The following is a 23075-nucleotide window of genomic DNA, read 5'->3' as shown; positions in this document are numbered from 1 at the left end:
ATAAACTATTTTATTATTATCACCTAACGGAAGGTATGTATGTGGTGGTTATTGTGCAGAGAGGTAATCCTGCATATTCCCAGGGGGTCTTCATTCCCCACGCACCATTATGTTCAAAGTTGATACGCAGAAAGCAGCAAAAGGAATTAGAAGAGTGAATGAAGCCGCCTTGTAACTTGGTTGAATCGGCTTGGGCATGGAGACATCATGAACTATGGACTAAAGCTGTCCAGATTAAATTTCCTTATGTACATAAGGGAATATTGATATTGACAATGGGTTCTTTCATGTGCTTGTTGATAGTTTCCAAAGACTCAAGCGACGCTGTTGCAGTAATGCCAACCTTTTGGTGGCTTTTGCCTCAGGCCAATTTCACTAAATATCCACACCAGCCAAATTCACCCGCAACCTGGTTTTGCTACTGGGGGCAATCAGCCTCTGACCCCAGAACTGACCCGGTTGTGTTTCTGGCTAACTTTGACTGTTTAGCTGATTTTTCAAGGCCTGTGTCTTCTGGCGAGACCTTTAGTCAGGGCAACCATCTTAGCCTAACCCAACCACTGGCTTCCTTCTTCAGTACTTCACCAGCCAAGTACAGTGGTACCTCAGGTTAAGTACTTAATTCGTTCCGGAGGGCCGTTCTTAACCTGAAACTGTTCTTAACCTGAAGCACCACTTTAGCTAATGGGGCTCCTGCTGCTGCCGCGCCGCCGGAGCCCGATTTCTGTTCTTATCCTGAAGCAAACTTCTTAACCTGAAGCACTGTTTCTGGGTTAGCAGAGTGTGTAACCTGAAGCATATGTAACCTGAGGTACCACTGTATTGCTAACACACTTGGGGTGAGTAGCTTAATATTCAGACCTCAGCTCTCCACTATTGACCCTAACCCCTCAGTCTTCTCAAATCTTTGCCTCACACTTCATCGATCAACTGACTTTCCCAACCGACTTTCCAAACTGACGTTTGTTTTCCACAACTGACAATTAACTATCCTTTATTCACCAACCAGAACTTCCAGCTAATCAGAGCCTGCCGGTCCCTTGACCAATCAAAATGGAGTTCTCTGATCCAGGCCCCTATAAATACTCGAAGCAGTGCTATCCCTCTTGCAGAATCTGTTGCCAAGCTGCTACTGCCAAACAGGCCTGCAACATAGTAGGAGTTCAAGGTTTTGGACTTTGAGGGTTTTGCTCTATGTCAACGGAGGCCGCAGAAACCTTTTTTTTTTTACAAAGGGCAAAGAATGTACAGATATACACGTAGCATTTTTCCACACTGTGTCTCAAATTTGCTAAGATTCTTCCATCCCCAGATGGAAGAATAAAATATTGGGGGGGGGGGAGGTAAGCCCCACCCTACATAATCAATCACATGATATAAATAAAATAATAATGAAATTTTATTTATAGCCCGCCCTCCCCAGCTGAAGCTGGGCTCAGAGCGGCTAGCAACAGTAAAATAATACAACATTCTAAAATCATTTCATTATATGGTACATTCACACTATTTGAATGGCAATGCCCATCAACTTTGGTAGGGCCTGTCCCCATAAAAAATGGGGAGGGGGGGCTCAGTCTCTAGGCATTGGCTCCTATGCCCTCCCACCCTATTTCTTTCTGTAGTCTTCTGGGATATTATGCTCCCTCACCAGTCTTTGAGCCCAGTGTAGCACTGTACTTTGATTCCTATGGTCAGAGAGTCTGTGTTTTAAAGGGCCTGCCTGAGCATCATGCCTTCTTCCATCTTTGCGATCAAACATCAGAGGTTAGAGGTGAGGTCAGGTGGTTGGCAGCAATTTTGATGAAAAAGAGGGCACCCTTCACCCACTATGAGAGAAAGAGAGACAGCCACAAAAGCAGTTTTGAACAAGGAAATGATAGACCCAGAAAGAGGCCTAGCTAGGAGTTTGAAAGTGGTCTCCACCTGTGTTATTCATATATTTGTAAACAAGCAAGGTTTGTTTGTTTGCTTGCTTGTTTTTAAGGACCAAAGGCTCAAGTACTCTCCAAAGGAAGCCACCTGCTGGTAATCTCTACCCTGGAAGTATTATTATCAACATGATTATTATTTTACTTACTTATTTTCAATATGTAACATGGGAATTCTTACAACTCAGAGAAGTTTGTTGTTGTTGTTTAGTCGTTTAGTCGTGTCCGACTCTAGTAGTAGTTTGAACTCAGAGAAGTAGGGAGTGCATATTCATCCATTCAAGACTCAGGAACTACAACCAGGTGGAGGTCTTCATATCTGAAAATCAGCGGTATTTTCAGTTATTAAAAGGTTTATTTGCATTATAGAAAAGATCAGTAAGAGTGAAACAGAGTAGGAGAGAGAGAGAGAGAGAGAGAGAGAGAGAGAGAGAGAGAGAGAGAGAGAGAGAGAGAGCCTACTACTCTACTAATGATTTTCTGATGTCAATACTTACAGGCTACTGGGTTAAATAAATTTTCAGTGAGTTTTTAAAAACATACATTCTAGAATAGTCTGTTGGAAAGTATTACTACTCTCCCCTTGCCTTTGGTTGCAACAGGTTTGAAACCAAAGGCGATGAAAAGGAATTTATCTGTGCCTTTTGACAGAGGTGACAGGAATATCTTTGGTTTGTACCATGACCTCAACAGTCTTCCTGGCTCTCATGCTTGGAGTCAGTTTCTTCATCATCTACACTGTCCACATCTACAAAACTGATACCCAGGTAGAGTGTCTTACCTTATTCAATAACACAAACTAATTCATAAAGATTTTTTTTAAAAATGGTGTATGTACATATACCTGGGGACGCGGGTGGCGTTGTGGGCTAAAGCCTCAGCGCCTAGGGCTTGCCGATCGAAAGGTCGGCGGTTCGAATACCCGCGGCGGGGTGCGCTCCCGCTGCTCGGTCCCAGCGCCTGCCAACCTAGCAGTTCGAAAGCACCCCCGGGTGCAAGTAGATAAATAGGTACCGCTTACCAGCGGGAAGGTAAACGGCGTTCCGTGTGCTGCGCTGGCTCGCCAGATGCAGCTTTGTCACGCTGGCCACGTGACCCGGAAGTGTCTCCGGACAGCGCTGGCCCCCGGCCAATAGATGTGAGATGGGCGCACAAACCCCAGAGTCTGTCAAGACTGGTCCGTTCGGGCAGGGGTACCTTTACCTTTACCTTTACATATACCTGAAGGAGTGTCTCCACCCCCATTGTTCTGCCCGGATGCTGAGGTCCAGCTCCGAGGGCCTTCTGGCGGTTCCCTCACTGTGAGAAGCCAAGTTACAGGGAACCAGGCAGAGGGCCTTCTCGGTAGTGGCGCCCGCCCTGTGGAATGCCCTCCCATCAGATGTCAAAGAGATAAACAACAACCTGACATTCAGAAGACATCTGAAGGCAGCCCTGTTTAGGGAAGCTTTTAATGTTTGATGTTTTATTGTATTTTTAATATTCTGTTGTCAGCCACCTAGAGTGGCTGGGGAAACCCAGACAGATGAGTGGGGTATAAATAAAAAGTTGTTGTTGTTGTTAATACATTTAGTTAATTAGCACCTGATGGCCCTGAAATACAACATGGATTGGACTCTGATTACCATTTAAAAATAGAAGTAAATAGTTTGGCTCTTGCGGTGTGACACTTTCGCAGAATGGAATTTTAAATGCAATATTCACCTTGAGTAAATGTTTCTCTATTTTTCAGAAAACCTTTTATTGCAGCCTTTCCCCCTGTGGAAGAACATTGTTTTTTAAACCTGTGTCCACTATCAACCCTGGCACCTGCTATTCAGATATGCTTCCACATGGAGGTTTTGCTTGGGAATTGTGCCTTACTACTGCTCTGTTTTCCCCTTGTGAACGCTTGTAATTCTTTCTTTCTCATTGCATGCTCCAGATTCTCATCTTCAGAGGTGTCAAAATGAGCCATGTATTAACAAATCAGATCAATCACTTTGCTGGTGACATTGGTGAGGCCTTTTTCAGTTCTCATATCTATTCCCTACCAGCTCTTTCCCTGCTCGATCCTCTTCCCATTCCCTTTTGCCTTATGTTGCTGGCCGCTGCTGGCGCTTGTCAAAGGCAAAGATGAGCCTGGTTTCGCAAAACTTCACAACTGTGTGGGGTGGAATGCTCTCTTCCTCCTCACATACTAGAATGAGAGCGAGGGAGAAGTGAAGGATGCAAAAGCAGCAGCAGCTGCATCTATACTTATGTTCATGTCCTGCTTTCAGGTGTTTGGTCAGATGCTGGGCTAGATGAGCCATTGGCCTGATCCAGCCAGTGTGGTGTAGCCACAGACCAAACAAGAAGTCTTTTATAGTCTTCCTTTCTGTTCAGGAGGCCGGCCTGGGTGATTGGGGACATTCTAGAGCAAACTAGATTGTTTATGTTTTGTTGATGATCTTCTGATGTATTGGAAGAATCAGGCTTTCTACCAAAGCACCCTAGCTCAGCTGAAGGAGCACTTTGACATGAAGGATCTTGGTGAGGTATCCAACTATCTTTCTCTGCAGGTGGAGAGGGACCAAGCAGGTAATTTTCTGGTACACCAAACACAGAAAATTGCTGATGTATTAACCAGGTTGAATTTGGTTGATGCAAACCCAGCAGACACACCGATGGTGACAGGTTACCAGGTAGACAGTACTGCTGAAGCGTTTTCTGACACAACGCTGTACAGATGCATTCTAGGCAAGTTGAATTTCATTGCCAGATGTTCAAGACCTGACATAGCTGTAAGCTGTAACCTGCTTAGCAGACACGCCAACAATCCTACGGTTCAGGATTGGAAAGCTCTGAAGCGCATAGCCCGCTATTTGAAAGGGACTATGCGCTACAGGCTGAGGTTCACCAGTCAAAAGACTGGAGGTCTTGAAATCTTTGCAGATGCAAGTTTTGGAAGTGACACCACGGATGGTACAAGCACTTCTGGAGTATGCTACATGTACAACCACTGCCTGTTTGACTGGTTGTGCAAGAAGCAGACGACAGTGAGCCTAAGTTCCTGTGAAGCAGAACTCAATGCTCTGTCATTTTCACTCATGGATTGTGAATGGTTGATGCAACTGTTTAAGGACATCAGAGTGTCTGTAAAATGTCCTGTACAAGTGTATCAAGACAATAGATCGTGTTTGGCTTTGCTGAACTCAGAGAGTTTGCAAGCAAAGAACCAAGTACTTGCAGATTAAGCTACATCGTGCAAGGGAGTGTATTCAGAAAGGACTCATTCAGGTGTCCTACATGGCAGAAAATGAAATTCCTGCTGATCTGTTGTCTAAGGTTGTTAACAGAAAACAACTTAAGGTTTATGTACAGAAGTTGCAATTGGGTTGAACCACAGGTACTACAGGTTACATGGAAAGGGGGAGGATGTTAGGATATTTCCGTTCCACCTTATTGTTTGTGTCACAGCCTGCGTATTTCCTGTTCACAGGATGTTTATGTTTGCTGTTGCTTTCGATTTCTCAGTCTGTCGGAGACACTGACTCAGAACGGTCATGTTTTTCCTTTGTTCTGATCAACGCTAAATAAAGTCTATAAATATGCTCTCCTGCTGTGCATCTTCTGCTGTGTGCATTATCTGCTGATAAAGAGTGTGCACGAGCCCTGGAATGTGGCATGGTATTTCCAGAAAACTCGTGTCACTAGAAGCTGCGTGACTACAGGGATCGATGGATCGTCCGGCAGCCGGCTTGGGGCCATGATGGACTATATCTCCCTGGCAGTATCCCAACAAGTTTTCCCAAACTTGAGTCTCTAGCTGTTTTTGGACTATACTTCCCATCATCCCTGACCACTGGTCCTGCTAGCTAGGGATGATGGGAGTCCATAAGCAGCTGGAGACCCAAGTTTGGGAAGCCCTGTTCTAGAGCTGAAGAGTAGTTGGGGTGGGGGGCAATGTTCCAATCTGCAGTTCAGGTGCCTCACCACATGGGGGGTGATGTGTGGTGTAGTGGTGTCTCAGCCTCACTCACCTCACAGAGTGTTTGTTGTGGGGGAGGAAGGGAAAGGAGATTGTTAGCCGTTTTGAGATTCCTTCGGGTAGTGATAAAGCGGGATATCAAATCCAAACTCCTCCTCTTCTTCTTCTTTTGTTCCCATGTGTGTGTACGTGCCCCTTCTGGGGTTGTGCAGGCTGAAATGATTACAAATGGGTAAGCTGTTCCTCTCCCAAGATAGATCCTCTTCCCGGCTTGGTTGCTCAATACAATGATGAGTCAAATTCCTCAAGATTATTGGAATCTGTTTGCAGTATTGAGGAAGAAGATGAGAAGAAGGTTTCATCTGTTGAATCCAAGGCTTCAGCGTGCATCACAAAGGCAGTTGGTTACATCACCAGTTAAATACACATTTGTGTTGCAAAATATTGGCTTTCAACAGTTATGTGGGGCAAACAATTGCTTAATTTCCAGCTGAAGATTGGGCAAGTTCTGCAATAGAAGTGAACAGTGGTTGGAGTGGTGTTGGTTGTGTGGGCACATCTTTACCCTGTGTTCTCTGTTAACTTGTATCTTAGTTAATCTCTAAGATCCAGACCCAGACAATCCTCAGAGCACCAATATCGGGCTTATCCACACTCACCTTTCTTCCTACACTTCCTAGGCACAGATCTGTGCTTTATAGCTCCATGTCTGAGTGCTCTTCTCTTTGTCCCAGAGTTTCACCCACAAAACTCGCTCCTTAAAGCTGAAGCACAAAAAACCAGCAATTTTGGGTTTTTGTGGTTTGCCATTTGCTCCAATTCAGCGTTAAAGCATGGGTTTTTGTGGGGGAAGCTCCAGAGCAAAAAAAAAAAAAAAAAAAAAAAAAATTACATTACAACAATATAGAAGTCATACTTGTCACAATCAGAACTTCCATTTATTTAAAATATTGGTGTGCAGCATTCAGAAAGGCTTCCAATAAAAAGACAGAAAAACAGTACATTATACAGTGGTATCTCGGGTTACATACGCTTCAGGTTACAGACTCTGCTAACCCAGAACTAGTGATTCAGGTTAAGAACTTTGCTTCAGGAGCAAAATTGTGCTCTGGCGGCGTGGCAGCAGCAGGAGGCCCCATTAGCTAAAGTGGTGCTTCAGGTTAAGAACAGTTTCAGGTTAAGTACAGACCTCCGGAACTAATTAAGTACTTAACCCAAGGAACCACTGTAATGTGGAATACTTTACAGGGGAAATGCAAGTAATAGAACAAATATTTCCCTTAAGCATTCATTGCACAAGGAGTGAATTGAACCAAATTTATTTCTTTTTATCAGGCCCATTTTAATGTCATTTTCTACTTGACCCAATAAAAACCTGACAATGTACAAAAGGCTTTGCAAAATCAGATTAAGATTCACCTTCCATTTACAGCAGCAACATGTTAGATGTGAGAATTTAGTGGGAAACATCGATGATGGAAATATTCCACATATGCTGACTTCCCTTTTTCCCCCTTGAAGGAACAAAGTTGGAGCTGAGATCCTGCATCCATTTGTGGGCATCCATGTTGTATCCTGTGGAAGTGAGTTAGACCTTCCAGTTCTCAATGTAACGTTTTGTTGGCACATATAATGAATGTAGGAATTTGGGATACATTTTTTAGCACATCACAGCCTTCAAATACCTTGAGATGGGCAGAACCATCCTATACTCCCAACTTGCCAGGAAGAGGCTTACACCACCACAATGGCTGCCATATATTACATATAAATGGGCAATCCTTTCAATGTGAGGGCCACCTTACCTCTTGGATAACCTTCCAGGGTTGTATTCCAGTGGTGGGTGTGATCAGAGCAGAAACACACAGTGACAGACTTTGGGCTTTCACATTTCAGAGGCGCCCTGTGTGACACCAAAATCCCACCCCCTGCCTCTCGCCCTCTGTTCCAATAAAAAAATTCCTTCCTGTAGCACCTTAAAGACCAACTAAGTTAGTTCTTGGTATAAGCTTTCGTGTGCATGCACACTTCTTCTTCTTCGTGTGTATCTGAAGAAGTGTGCATGCACACGAAAGCTTATACCAAGAACTAACTTAGTTGGTCTTTAAGGTGCTACAGGAAGGAATTTTTTTATTTTGACTATGGCAGACCAACACGGCTACCCATCTGCCTCTGTTCCAAGTCATTTTTGCAGTGACCCCTGCAGCGCCCTCTCAGCTCGGTGCCCAGTGGACGCGGGTGGTACTGCGGTCTAAACCACTGAGCCTCTTTGGCTTGCCGATCAGATGGTCAGTGGTTCAAATCCCCGCGACGGGGTGAGCTCCCATTGCTCTGTCCCAGCTCCTGCCCACCTAGCAGTTCAAAAGTATGCCAATGCAAGTAGATAAATAGGTACCTCTGCAGTGGGTAGGTAAACAGCATTTCCGTGCGCTCTGGTTTCAGTCACGGTGTTCTGTTGCACCGGAAGCAGTTTAGTCATGCTGGCCACATGACCAGGACAGTTGACTTTGGACAAATGCCGGCTCTCTCGGCCTGAAAGCCAGATGAGCGCCACAACCCCATAGTTGCCTTTGACTGGATTTAACTGTCCAAGGGTCCTTTACTTTTACCTTTTTTACTAATGCAGGTCATGCTAAATCCACCTCTGAAACAACATGGAGCAATGAACACAAGTCTTCCCTTTTTACAGTCGTCTACACTCAAAGGTCATTCCTCTTTACCCAGGCCTATGGCTATTAAATTATGGTCTGTGAAAGCGGAGGAGATGACTGTTACAATGAAGACTCTTTTATTAATAGGCTGTCTGTCAGTATGCTTTTTATTATGTTTTTATCATTGATGTTCTCTAATGTGTTTTTATTGTTGTACTCAGCCCTGGGATCTTTTGATAAAGGGCAGTATGTAAACTGAATTGATGAAAGTGTTGTGGACAAGTATCCAATTCAAACAGGGTTAACTTAGCCAATGATCACACCGGGAGTGGAAAACAAAAAGCAGTTTATTTGGTTATAGCAGAAGGCACAGAGTGGGTTAGCACCCAAAGAATCTGGGCACCTCTGATGAGCACACGGTGAATACTTAGACTGTTCCAATACATTGTTACATGTGAGAAACGTTTGATCCTAATTACAATGGGTTACATACATGTAGCATTAAGCATAGGCATAGGTCTCAACAGAAAACCTTGGGGCTCAGTGCATGGGGCTCAATTCCCAGAATCTTTTGGCCACTGTCCCTTCCCTCCTAGTTACAGGTAGGTAACCATGCTGGTCTGCCATAGTCGAAACAAAACAAAACAAAAAACATTCCTTCCAGTAGCACCTTAGAGACCAACTAAGTTTGTTATTGGTATGAGTTTTCGTGTGCATGCACACTTCTTCAGATACCAATAACAAACTTAGTTGGTCTCTAAGGTGCTACTGGAAGGAATTATTTTATTTGTTTTTTTCCTTCCCTCCTGGTCATTGCTTTACTGAAAATGCCAGGAAATCTCCATCCACAAAGTCTGAACAATTTATACCTTCCCCCTAAAAGTACACACACTACCAGGAAATTTCTAAACACAAGATCTGCACCAGCATTTTCAGGAAATGTGCAACCACAAGGTCCCTTGCAAGTGGACAGTTTGACTTTTGCTTCTTGAAAGCACCAGCTAAATGGGTTATACTTAGTAGGTCATGCCATTTGTAATCATAATCTAACTGGGGAGAAGCCAACATTATGGACACATAGGCCAAGAGGGTCTCTCTTTTTCCTTCAAAGGCTCCAGGCGAGCCTCCCTGGGGAGAGCATTCCACAAGTGGGGAGCCCCCACAAAAAAGGCCCGTTCTCTTGTTGCCATCTTCTGGGCTACAGGGGATGATCACAGAGTCCAAGTTTATTCATATGGGGAGAGGTGGGTCTTGATATTGAAAGAGAACAACATCCCCCACCCCAAGGACCCCTTTCCCATGAGTTGTTAAACCCCCCCAAATACAGAGCTGGTCAAGTTGACTGATGGGGTTTCTAAAGCTCAAACAGAATCCTCCATACTATTTTCATCTTGTCATTTCTTCTTTTCCTTTTGGTAGGGAAGAAGACAATGGCTAACATGAACTGCAGAGTCGGGATGACTTCCCCGTCTCCCAGTGGCTTTGTTTGGCAGAGCCAATGGCATCCTGCTTTCTGCAAAGTGCTCAATGGCAGCACCTTGGATAATGTTTACTCTTGCTTACAGGGAAAGCAGGTTTTCCTCCTGGGAGACTCAACTGTGTGGCAATGGATCGAGTATCTCTCCAAAAGAGTGAGCAGTACGTTTTCCCACCCAGAGAAACCACAATGTAGTATTTGGCCTATTAACAGTATCAACTTCTATGTACCCAGAAACTTTTGTTATTTAATGATAATAATGATGATGATGATGATGATGATGATGATGATGATGATGTAGGGAGACTTCTGTACAGCTTGATGCTGGCCATAAAGAGCCACCTGAACTGATCTGGTTGCAGTGAAAGCCTGATTAGAGACACTTTCCTTGGATGGCAGGAGGGTTTAGTGAAAGTTAGAAAGCTTTGTGAAATGAAGGGAATGTTATCAGAGATCATTCTATTTGGTGGCTGAAGCGGTATGGTTAGAAAGGATCCAGCACTGATAGATAGATAGATAGATAGATAGATAGATAGACAGACAGATAGACAGACAGACAGACAGACAGACAGACAGACAGACAGATAGACAGACAGATAGACAGACTGATAGATCGATCGATCAATCAATCAATCAATCAATCAATCAATCAATCAATAGTAAAGGTAAAAGGTTTGTTAAGTCCAGTCAAATTCAACTATGGGGTGCAGCACTCATCTCTGCTTTCAGGCTGAGAGAAGTGGCGTTTGTCCACAGATAACTTTTCCAGCTCATGTGGCCAGCATGACAAAAACTGCTGGCGCAACAGAACACCATGATGAGTACTGGAGCGCACGGAAACTCCATTTACCTTCCCGTCACAGTGGTACCTATTTATCTGCTCGTGCTGGTATGCTTTTGAACTGCTTGGCTGGCAGGAGCTGGGACAGAGCAACAGGAGCTCACCCCATCGTGGGGATTCGAACCGCCAACCTTCCAATCAGCAAGCCCAAGAGACTCAGTGGTTTAGACCAAAGCGCCACCCACATCCCTAGAGAGATAGATAGATAGATAGATAGATGATAGATAGATAGATAGATAGATAGATAGATAGATAGATAGATAGATAGATAGATAGAGATATACAGTAGAGACAGATGTGCTTGTTCTGCATTTACTCATTTAGGTTATGTAAAGAGCAAGGAACTTTTCTAGGGGACTTGTGTATGGGAGAGCAGTAAGTTGTGCCTAAGAAAGAGAACCAAGCTTGCTGCAGGTGGACGTTTTTGGCTGTTTCTCTATTAAACAAGCAACATCTTTGCTCAGTAAGTTTTCCTCACAAAAAGTAGGAGGAGTGGGGGGACCCCCAAGTCTGCAAAGGTGGTTTTATTAGGTGCAAGATATTTCTCATTGTAAAAGTGGAGCAACTTTTTAAAAACAACAACAAAAACAGATCCATCTGTTTTTGTCAAGAGGACCTTTATTTAGATGTAGGTCTATGCAAATGGAATATGAGACCTTGCAGGGATACATAGGGAGCATTTACAAAGAAGTCTGTGTTTTATAGCTTCTGACCAATATATTTGCAAATTATTTTCACTTGATATCAGTTTTTGTTTTTCAATTCCTGGTCTCCTGATTATCTTTTAGTGTTTTATTCAGAACTTTGTACAAGGTAATTAACTGGCTTGTCCTGTTCCTTTTCTGTTTCTGTTTTGCCCCACTTGAAATAGCCCAGTGATTTCTCAGAGGATTTTACATATATATATGTAACTTGTCTTTATTTTGCATCTGTTCCCATATTAGCGCTTTCGTACTTTGATACCCAAGGACAGAGCATAATCCAGAGTTCTGTCGTTGTGGACATGACCAAAAACATTACAATCCATTGGAGAAGGCATGGGCATCCCTTTTTATCTTTCTTTATGCACTCAATGAAATCTCACACTTACATTGCTCGAGTGATTGACATGGTGGAAGGCAACAGAGACACTGTGGTTGTCATCTCCCTAGGCCAGCACTTCCGCCCCTTCCCCACTGAGCTCTTCGTTCGAAGGATGGTTAACATCTGGGGAGCCATTCAGCGCCTTCTCCTGAGGAGCCCAGATACAAAGGTCATCATCAAAGCAGAGAACACCCGGGAGATGGACGATGACCAGGAGCTATATAGCAACTTCCATGGCTATGCCCAATACCTTGCAACAAAGGATATTTTTCAGCGTCTTAATGTTGGTTTCATTGATGCCTGGGACATGGCAATTGCCTACAAAGCTCACCAAGGTCACCCGCCAGAAGACGTGGTCTGGAATCAAATTGTTATGTTTCTAACTCATATTTGTTAATACACTAAAGCACAGCTAGTGTGCAAACTTTAATTAAACAGAGCAGCATATTTTGGATCAGCAAGTATGTTGGTTTAATACATGAGACCCTTTGTCAAATGTTGCATGTGCATGATTTTGTCTCATTGGGTTTCCATAAGAATCCCAGAAGAGCCTTGCTTGTGTCACCTAAACTTGCTTGTAAACTTCATCCAATCCTCATGAAAAATTCCAGTCCCGCCCCCAGCAACAACGACAAAAAGAAATTCAAAAAAAGAGAAAAACTCTGTTCCCCTGAGTTCCTACTCAAAAACAAACAAACAAAACTACCCCGAAGTAATATGATCACATCATGCTGTAGCACTTAGTGAACTGGTCATTGCATTCTGTACCAAGGGCGGCACCAGAGAATGAACTGCTGTTGCTACGCTATCATGATAAAACAACAATTTGTGTGAAAGTTTCTTGCATTGTAGGGGGTTGGACTAGATGACCCTCACAATCCTTTCCAACTCTATAGTCCTAAGATTCTGTGAATGAAAAGAAACACAAGTCCAAAGTCCTCATGAGGACCCACTGATGCTTAACAGACATTACACAGTGGAGAATGTAAATCAAATCTTAGAGTGGGGCAATTTGCTTTCTGCAGATTGTTAGCAAATCTCTGGATTAATTGAAGCCAAATCCTTTATTTGTTCCTTCAGTATACCTGAAGGAGCGTCTCCACCCCCATCGTTCTGCCCGGACACTGAGGTCCAGCGCCGAGGGCCTTCTGGCGGTTCCCTCATTGCGAGAAGCGAAGCTACAGGGAACCAGGCAGAGGGCCTTTTCGGTGGTGGCGCCCGCCCTGTGGAATGCCCTCCCATCGGATGTCAAGGTGATGGACAACTACCTGACATTCAGAAAACATCTTAAGGCGGCCCTATTCAGGGAAGCTTTTAATGTATGATATTTTAGTGTTTTTTGGTTTCTGTGGAAGCCGCCCAGAGTGGCTGGGGAAACCCAGCCAGATGGGCGGGGTACAAATAATAAATTATTATTATTATTATTATTATTATTATTATTATTATTATTATTATTATTATTATCACAAACAAAGGAGAACAGAGATTTTAGGTCCTTGGATCATCATTGCAACATTCTCTTACCAGTTAGTGATTTATTGCTTATTCCCAATGTTGAATGCAATGTCTTTTATTGGGCTCATTAAAAAAAATAAAAACCAAGGCTCCATGTGCTTCCCCTTTCTTTCTGCTCAGGGTGGTCCTGCCCTCTGCCTGCACCTCAGAGCCAGCATGTTACACAGGGCTGGGCCTTGGCAGTGGCACCCTCTCTTCCTCCTTGCCTGTTCTTCAGCTGCCACTATGAGCTGCCCAGAGAGGAGACTGGGAGCGGCGACTATGGAGAGCCAACAGGGTCTCCTTCACGGCAACCACCAACCCCATTGTCGTTGCTTGGGACAAGGGCTGGCTTCTCTGAGCTCAGTGAAGGCAGTGCTGGTGGAAGAAATGGGGACATTCCGGAATCAAATCAGAAACTGGGATGGCTTTCATAATTCTGGGACTGTCCCTGGAAAATCAGGACACTTGGAGGGTATGCAGTTGCCCCAGGCTTCGGAGGGCTCAGCTGGCCAGGGGGTCCCACTAGGGGCCTGCTGGATATAGGCTGTTGTGCCAAGAACAGGACCAGGGCCTCAGAGAAGCTCAGCATCGGCCTGGCTCATAGTAACAAGAGACTGGGTCCAATCGCATTTGAATCCACTGCTTTTTCTTCCCGATTCCAAGCTTTTCAGGCTAGGTTATAACTCTAAATCCATGCATAGGATGTGGCCTGAAAGTACAGTCTTCCTTCCATAAATCCTTAATGACAACTTGGTTTAAAAGAGTGGCATGTTCAATGCACAAATCATTGCTCCAGCAATGGTGTGGAACCAACAGAAAGCCTGCGTAGTCCGCTGGTCCTAAACGGGTTCTGCCTTGGTCTGTAGGCACTGGCTCTGTCACAGTTTTTTTTTTGTTTCCCCTGCCCGCTGTCCCTGGAGGTGGGGCAGGATGTGGTAAGAAGATGCTCTTCTGCTGGAATGGTCATGTACCCTCCTTTGAAGGGGGAATTGTCCTCTATTTTAGGGTTGCCATACATACAGAATTTCCTGGACATAGGCAGAATAGGGCAGTTGGAAACTGCGTACCGGTGGAAATCGCCGAAATGTCCAGGAAAATCTGGACGTATGGCAACCCATGTCGGAAGTGTAGATTTTGGCAAATTTTATTAAAAATAGCTCAAAAACTTTTTTTAGAAAGCGCAACTAAAAAGCAAACTTTTAAAAAAAAACAGCTCAACAACAACTCCCCCCCCCCAAAAAAAGCCCAACAACTCTCGTGTTTGGATTTTCACTTTTTGAAATAATAAAGTAATTCTAAGAAGGAAACGTCACCAATTCAGTGGTTTAGGCATTGGGTAAGCCTTAGTCTTGGTTGGGGAGCAATCTCTGCCTGCGCCTCTCAAAATCTAGGGTATCTTGTTAAAGGGGTCTGGGAGGAGTTGCTTCTGGGTCTGTATGTCCAGGCAGCAGCTTGGACCTCAGCACTCCTCAAGGCAGTGACCGGGGCTGGATTTAGATTTGATGAGGCCCTAAGCTACTGAAGGTAATGGGGCCCTTTATATGTCCAATGTCCTTTATCAACAACAAATTGTCACTATTTTTTGTGTTGAATATTGTTATGTACTGAAGTTCTCACCCTGGGCCAGCAGGGGGATACTGTAGATAGTTTTTACTCAGGTCCACATATGCAAATAAGGGATCAAAAGTGACATTCAGTGATTGGATAGTTACAGAAAGTTGTTACAGTTACGTTGTACTGGAACTCTATATAAGCAGGCTGGCTGAACCCTTCAGTTCAGTTCTGTTCTGACCTGTGAATAAACAAGAGCTGTTGGAGAATTGCTGTGTCACCTGATATCTTCACCCACAACTTAACAAATATATGCTATAAATATGGCAATTTATTGAACTAATAGGAGCCTACACAACACACAACACTGTTGCTGTATGTAGGGTTTATTTTATTTGTTTTTTATCTTATATATGTTGGAAATGTACACCCAGTTTCTTTTCCTTCAATTTTTTTTGGGGCCCCCAAGAGAGTGGGACCCTAAGCTACAGGTTGTTTAGCTTATATTTAAATCTGGCATTGACCCCCGCAGGGGTCCCCCTTATTTGATGTAAGTCATGGGAACCCCCGCTGCTAGGTTGAGCCTTGGTGTCACTTCCGGCAGGCAGGCCAGAAGTAAATGGTTGCCCAATTGCCTGTGCCAAACCTCTTACATTTGTTGTCAATAAACTTGACCCCACTCAAGCCGTGCTGTGTCCTTTATTTACCTTGCCATCAAAGAGTTGGGGGGCAGAGAGAGTGCAGAGCCTGAGCATGCACGAGAATATTGTTGCATAAGAGAATGCAAAAGCGGGTTGCTGGTAACTTTGTTGCAGAATAAATGTGCAATCTCTTTCGCAACGAATTCCCATAAGCGCAGCTATTCCACTGAATTCCTCTATTGCCACAGTGATTGTGCAACATTACAGGCTCAGCCACACTTCTGCTTGTCTCGTGCCCAGAAAGCTCAGGTCCAAGAGGTTTGCCACTTGTCCTGTGTTTTCCTGATTTTTCATTTGCCCTGCTGCAACATCAATCTGCAGAAAAACCAACTGAGAGGTAAACAGTGAGTTTTCCCAGGAGGAAGCAGTGAGATGAGTGAAGGGGTCCTGAAATTCACCTCTGTGCTTGTGAATGGGAGAGACAGCCTACTACTAATAATGATGATGAATAAATAATAATTATTAGTTTTCCTGCCTATCCTTCACCATAAAGTCCCAATGCAGGTTACAACAGTGTAAAAACCTAATATTAAAATCAGATACTCCTTGTTTGAAGCGAATAGGAAATTCTCCAAAGCAACCATATTCATGATTGGCTACGTGGTCAGTCAACCTTTCTACAATTTAGATGAGAACTTGATAGACAATTTATCCCCCTCTAAATGTGTATTTGAGAATTTTTCTTCTTCTTCTTGCAGAAACCACTGGAATAAATGAGGTGTTAATTGATACTGAATGGAAGGCAGTTTTATATTGTCCCAGATTGAAATCTTAGCTCTCTCTCGCTGGCTCGCTCTCACTCTCTCTTTCTGTGTGTCTGTTTGGGTCAAATAAGGTGATGTCAGGAGTGGTCTGGAAATAATATTTCTAGCAATGTTGAAATAAGGCAAAGCTTCTCTGCAGTGGCAGAAGCTGTCGTAAACTAGACTTGGTGGTTTTTATACACACCAGCAGTGACTCCCTGCAAAGGTTCTGTTGCAGTTTACTGAACAGGAAATTTTCAGCTGTTACCTATTGCTTGTTGCATGTAACACAAATAGAATAGACGAGGTTTAAGCAGAATCCTTTTATCTCGCATTATTCTCATTCACCTCTATTGATTTCAGGGATGGTGTTCTAATATGCCAATGGTGTGAAAAGCAGATTTGAGCAATTTGGGTCATATTTCCCTCCTGGAGTACTAGGAACATAGTGGCTTTGTGGCTTCTGCATCTCTATTTTCCCTAAAAACTCTGGCTTCTAACACCTGAGATATTTTTATGGTCCACCTCATTTTTGTAAGTTTTTAATATTATGTTTTAATTGTTGTAACTGCCCTGGGAGCTGAGGGGGAAAGGTGGGTTTACCCTCACACTCATCATCTGACTAATCGTGTCCTTGTTCTCAGCAATGCTTGACAACTGAATTCTCATGGTCTTAAAATTATTTTTTGTTTTAAAAAATACAGCTTGCCTAAATGGTGAACATTGCCATCATCTGAAAATGCTCTCTTGTCTGGTTTCAGATTTTTTATTCATATATTTGGTCACATTGCATATGATTGACAATGTTCAGAATTACAGAAAACGTACTGTATACATGAGCCAAAAGGAAAGAAGTGATTATAGCGTTACATGCCGGAATGAACCAATGCCATGTATATTCCAGATAGTAATTCTGCAGGTAATGCAGTAGCTCATTATTATGCTGCAGGATATCAAACTTATGCCTACTACCAAGAATTTCACATTAGAATTTGCAAAGCTGTGAACATAATGAAGAAGGTCCACTCCCAACCAGCGTGGGATACTCAGCTGCTGCTTGAGGGTTTCCCCCGGGTATCAGGGGGGCCACGGTGAGAACAGGAAGCTGGACTAGAAGGGCCATTGGCCTGATCCTGCAGGGCTCTTCTTAAGTTCTTAAGCTGTAGTTTGGATGACTGTGTCATGAGAGGCAGGCCTATGTGGTGATCAGGTAGCGGAATTCCCAAGGTTATTTGTGTGTGTGTGTGTGTGTGTGTGTGTGTGTGTGTGTGTGTGTGAGAGAGAGAGAGAGAGAGAGAGAGAGAGAGAGAGAGAGAGAGAGAGAGAGAGACTCCATATCCCTATTTTCCAGGGACAGTCCTGGATTTACAGAAACCGCCCTAGTTTCTGATTTGATCTTCAAAAGTACAGCGGTACCTTGGTTTTCGAACGTAATCCATTCCGGAAGACCATTTGACTTCTGAACATTTGAAAACCGAGGTGCAAAGGGAGGTCTGCAAATTCAATAGAGAAAAATGAAGGGAAAAAAACCTCAATGGAAGCCGTTTGACTTTTGAGGTGCATTCAAAAATGGAAGCATTTACTTCCAGATTTTTGACATTCGAAAACCAAAACATTCGGCTTCCAAGATGTTCGAAAACCAAGGTACCACTGTACCGCTTTTCCTTAGAACATCCTTATTTTCACTGGAAAAATATTGAAGGGTTTGACACGTGTGTGTGTGTGTGTGTATAGATATAGATGATATAGATGATATAGATGATATAGATATAGATATAGATATAGATATAGATATAGATATAGATATAGATATAGATATAGATATAGATATAGACAGCATCTTAAAAAGCAGAGACATCACCTTGCCAACAAAGGTCCGTATAGTTAAAGCCAGGGTTTTCCCAGTAGTGATGTATGGAAGTGAGAGCTGGACCATAAAGAAGGCCGAAGAATTGATGCTTTTGAATTATGGTGCTGGAGGAGACTCTTGAGAGTCCCATGGACTGCAAGAAGATCAAACGCATCCATTCTTAAGGAAATCAGCCCTGAGTGCTCACTGGAAGGACAGATCGTGAAGCTGAGGCTCCAATACTTTGGCCACCTCATGAGAAGAGAAGACTCCCTGGAAAAGACCCTGATGTTGGGAAAGATGGAGGGCACAAGAAGAAGGGGACGACAGAGGATGAGATGGTTGGACAGTGTTCTCGAAGCTACAAACATGAGTCTGACCAAACTGCGGGAGGCAGTGGAAGACAGAAGTGCCTGGCGTGCTCTGGTCCATAGGGTCACGAAGAGTCGGACACGACTAAACAACTAAACAACAACAAAAAATAGATATAGATATAGATATAGATATAGATATAGATATAGATATAGATATAGATATAGATATAGATATAGATATAGATATAGATATAGATATATAACTGCCCTCACACTGATCTGCATGTGTGGCTATGTCTGGACATTGTAAGATTATTGCTTTCCTTTGGCCTCCTGTCATTTCCCCACAAGCACCTACACCTTGATACGTTTCTGGGCAACTAGGAAATAGGCATTCTTACAATCACTATATGTTGGTGAATAGCTATTTTTGGCCTCTTCTGACCATAAGATATCAAAGCCTGCCTCTGTCACTGCACTGTCTACAGTTTCCTTCTCAAGGTAAAGGCAGAAAAATCGGTGCTGGCCAACCACGTAGAAGCTTCCTCCGAGAGCTACCAGGAGCACAAGGTGCCCCCCGGGCTTTACAAGGGAGCCAACGTTCCTCAAGGCGGCACGGTAGGCAGTGACGTCTTTGCAGGCCGAGTCCATGCAAAATGAGGAAGTCACACAGCTAGCTTGGGCCACCACCAGCGGAGCCAAGGGGTTGACTTGGGTCACATCACATTTCAGCACTCGCCGGATGGTGCTTCGTACCTTCTCTCCCTTTTCTACCCATTTCTCCCTGGGAAGAGCAAAGGTGGGAAAGAGCAGGAAACAGTGAGCATGCAAACCTCCTTTTCTGGCAAGCCAGCAACCTCGTCCCCCTGCAGGAGCATGTGAAATAAAGCAACCTGTTTATTAAAATATTCAGCTACCGCTTTCCCAGTTGCTGAAAGTGGATTAGAGAGCTGGAAGGGGTGTGAAAAGTGCTTTGCTGCTGGTGGTGGATGGCATGTGCCTTAATTTTGTTGCACTGGTCAAATTGGCCTGGCAGGTTTTTGCAGAAGTATGAAACCTGCCATCCTTGTTGAGAGGTGAAATGGGGATGGGTCTGTACAGGCCAGCTGCCACATTCTGGTCCCATCCTAGGTGGTGGCCATATTTCTGTTATAAGGAATATGCATTCTAAAAACAGCAGCAGAAGATTCTTGCAGCACCTTTAACACAATCCTAATCAGACCTACTCTGAAATAAATCCTATTGAATTTAGCAGCGCTTACTTACCGCGTTCTACGTGGGGCTGCCCTTGAGACTGACCCAGAAACTCCAACGGGTGCAGAATGCCGCGGCGAGACTCCTTATGGGGTCTTCGCTGCGAGAGCACATTCATCCGGTATTATACCAGCTGCACTGGCTCCCGGTGGAGTACAGGATCAGGTTTAAGGTGCTGGTTTTAACCTTTAAAGCCCTATACGGCCTAGGACCCTCGTACCTACGGGACCGCCTCTCCTGGTATGCCCCACAGAGAAACCTACGGTCTGCAAATAATAACATCCTCAAGGTCCCAGGCCTCAGAGAGGTTAGGCTGGCCTCAACTAGAGCCAGGGCCTTCTCGGCTGCTGCTCCAAACTGGTGGAATGCTCTGTCAAAAGAGACTAGGGCCCTGCGGGACCTGACATCTTTCCGCAGGGCCTGCAAGACAGAGTTGTTCCGCCAGGCCTTTGGTCAGGGCGCAGCCTGACTCCCTCCTCTGGCAACCTGCACATAATTCTGTTTAATTGGTTGCCATCAATTTGATTTAATTAATTTTTATAATGAAATATTTTTAGATTGTGTGATTATTTGACTGATTATTTGATTGTTGTTAGCCGCCCTGAGCCCGGCTTTGGCTGGGGAGGGCGGGATATAAATAAAATTTATTATTATTATTATTATTATTATTGTTGCAGCCTAAGAAACTTAAGAAAGTAAGTCCAGTTCATCAGATGCATGGAGATTATGTGTTTGTTAGGACAAGCTATTTAAAGCAATTCATAAATACCTCCCTTTCTGTAGTCAAAATAAAAAAAGTCCTTCCAGTAGCACCTTAAAGACCAACTAAGTTAGTTCTTGGTATGAGCTTTCGTGTGCATGCACACTAGATAGTGTATCTGAAGAAGTGTGCATGCACACGAAAGCTCATACCAAGAACTAACTTAGTTGGTCTTTAAGGTGCTACTGGAAGGAATTTTTTTATTTTGACTATGGCAGACCAACACGGCTACCTATCTGTAACTAACTCCCTTTCTGTAGTATTCCCAAGTGTAGGTCCCTGAATGGTCACTCTGATCAGAAACCAGAATGTTGTGCTGTGCCCCTCTATAAATGTCGTTACTTAGTATAAACTTGTGGAGAAACTATAGCTGAAATGTCCAAATCTACCAAGGATGCTGCAAAAGAGAGTTCCCAGCATTGGCAAGAGCTTGCACTAGATTGAAGTACTTTCAAACTGTTCCATGAGTTTATTAATGAATGGAAGTTAAAAGCCCAGTACCTGTCTCCCTCCAGCTCACACACATATTTCAGAGCCTGGCTCCAATCAAAAGCATCTGGGTCCTTCTTCAGCCACCTCTTAATCTCCTCCCTGTTCTGGTCAGTGTAATCTGTGGCAATGATCTCTCGGAAGGACCCGCAGGAAGAGAGAAATTGGTAGATAGTGGGTCCGCTTCCAATATCAATCAGAGTGTCTCCTTTAATGCCATCTGCATTTGAAAATGATAATGAGGTTACTGTTACACCCACACCCACACACAATTCCTCATCTTGGCCACATTTTGTCTGCCCTCACTGGGATGATGATGGCATCTTTTGCACAGGGTGACAAATTGAAGTGGCAGTAGATTTATTTGCTCATGGGGTCTTAGTCATAAGATGCATGCTCTTCCTAGATAATAACACAAACTTGGTATGCCTATATGTCCAACTGTATGCACTAAAATATCCTCTTCCTCCTCATTAACAATATTAATTAATATATTTAACCACCACTGTGCATGGGGCATTATAGAATGCAACAGGGAGCTTACAGGCTCAAAGGAGACAATGTATACTCCAAAAGGGTACTCCTCCCACCCAACAGTTATGCTGTGGGCAGGAAGACAATTGTAGTTTTTCCAGTGCTACGGAATATCCTACTGCAAGCTGGAATGACTGCTCTGATATGAACTTGCTTGCCATACACTTATTCATGCAAAACATCTAATGTCACACTTTTTAGGGTCAGTGGCCAATACAGTTTTCCCTGGAAGGAGAAACCTTTGCCTTCCAGACGTTACTGGCTGGAAATTTCCATCGCCCCTGCCTATTGGCCATGCTGGCTGAGAGGAGTGCACAACCATGGAGGTTACAGGTTGCCCAGCAATGGCCAACAGTGATCAGATGCAAAAGAACAATTGGGATTTTTTAGGGCAGCTTCTCATGCAGAAGGTTGAGCAAGGTGCATCCATTTCATGCATGTTTTCCAAGCAATTTCCCCAAATAGAATGCATCTTTACCAACACATGGATTTTTATGCATGCTTAGATTAAGCTGGTTTGTTTTTTAAAAATGCTACATGCTTTTCTTCCTCATCTCTTCTTTTTTGAAATCATTATACTATAATTTGAACAGAATCACAGTCCATTTCACCACAGTGGGACTGCTGTGGCCGGATGACTAGCTCAGTCTGCTGTCTAGAAGCTCAGCAGTGGAGGGCAATTTCAAGGCAATCCTCCTGCTCTCTTTTCTTAGGGTTTTGCATCTTTAAGGAACAACTGAACGGGACAGAGGATGTCCAGAGAGAGGATCGTTCCTCTGGCACTCCTTCATGTGAGGGCTGTCCTTTGCAAAGCTAGACATGCAGCCACTCTATGAACTGAACTATTCCAGCTGGCTGTGGAAAATTTGATCAAGGAAGTGATTGTTTGGATCAAAACAAAATTCTTGACCCGGCTGAATAGCAGCTTGGGGACCTAGCAAAGGGGCAGTGAGTCCTCTTGGCCACTTGCCCAGTGAAATAACTAATTGGTCTGAGAAGTGACCCACTGGCTCACTGTCCTTGGCCCCAACAACAAATGCTCCAGGGATAAAGGGTGGTTGATCCCACTTCTGCCTCCCACCACGATTCTTGTGGGAACGGGATGACCCCTGGAAATTTTGCAAAAGGTGGACACGCTTGTAAAAAAAAGGATATTAATTTGGAAGCATTCTCTCCATCATGAACAACAAATTGACAAAGCTCAGCCAGCCCACCAGTGCCAGAAAGCAGTCTATGGGGTACTCACCCATGGTGAAAGTTTTGTGGAATTTTTGCAGATAAAAATTTAGGAGAGCATCTTCTTGAGAGCCGTCTTCCTTGCTGAAGGAATAGTACATTTTCAAATAATCTTTTGGAGCAAAATGCTTCCCGTAAACATCTTTCCCAGTGAAGTCCCCCTCCATCCTTCCTCCAAGTCTGCAATACACACAAATGACATTTGTTCCTTTCCA

General features: G+C 43.8%; 1 protein-coding gene and 1 long non-coding RNA gene across 2 annotated transcripts; one reads left to right on the top strand and one right to left on the bottom strand.

Moving 5' to 3' along the window:
• The first annotated feature begins 55 nt into the window (after nucleotides 1–55).
• LOC308574687 lies at nucleotides 56–4162 on the top strand. The gene is made up of 3 exons (XR_014002536.1): nucleotides 56–1155; nucleotides 2531–2695; nucleotides 3853–4162. It is a non-coding gene; the product is annotated as an uncharacterized lncRNA (long non-coding RNA).
• Nucleotides 4163–18837: 14675 nt separating this feature from the next.
• Nucleotides 18838–23075, bottom strand: LOC308574439 (indolethylamine N-methyltransferase-like). The gene is made up of 3 exons (XM_081172262.1): nucleotides 22871–23075; nucleotides 21103–21310; nucleotides 18838–19371 (listed from the first exon to the last, which is right to left on the bottom strand). The coding sequence occupies exons 1-3, from the start codon at nucleotides 23025–23027 to the stop codon at nucleotides 18942–18944; spliced, it is 795 nt and encodes a 264-aa protein (XP_081028388.1). The 5' UTR covers nucleotides 23028–23075; the 3' UTR covers nucleotides 18838–18941.

This window comes from Podarcis bocagei (assembly GCF_964188305.1).
Source record: "Podarcis bocagei genome assembly, chromosome: 15".
Classification (NCBI taxonomy): domain Eukaryota; kingdom Metazoa; phylum Chordata; class Lepidosauria; order Squamata; family Lacertidae; genus Podarcis; species Podarcis bocagei.
This window is presented reverse-complemented; position numbering and strand designations above follow the sequence as displayed.

Excerpts from the sequence above, each read along its gene's own strand:
- LOC308574439 (XM_081172262.1), bottom strand. The coding sequence starts at position 23,027 with ATGGAGGGGGACTTCACTGGGAAAGATGTTTACGGGAAGCATTTTGCT. Across the intron at positions 21,311-22,870 it reads CCACAAAACTTTCACCATGG|ATGGCATTAAAGGAGACACT; the intron begins GTGAGTACCCCA and ends TTTCAAATGCAG. Across the intron at positions 19,372-21,102 it reads TGTGAGCTGGAGGGAGACAG|GGAGAAATGGGTAGAAAAGG; the intron begins GTACTGGGCTTT and ends TGCTCTTCCCAG.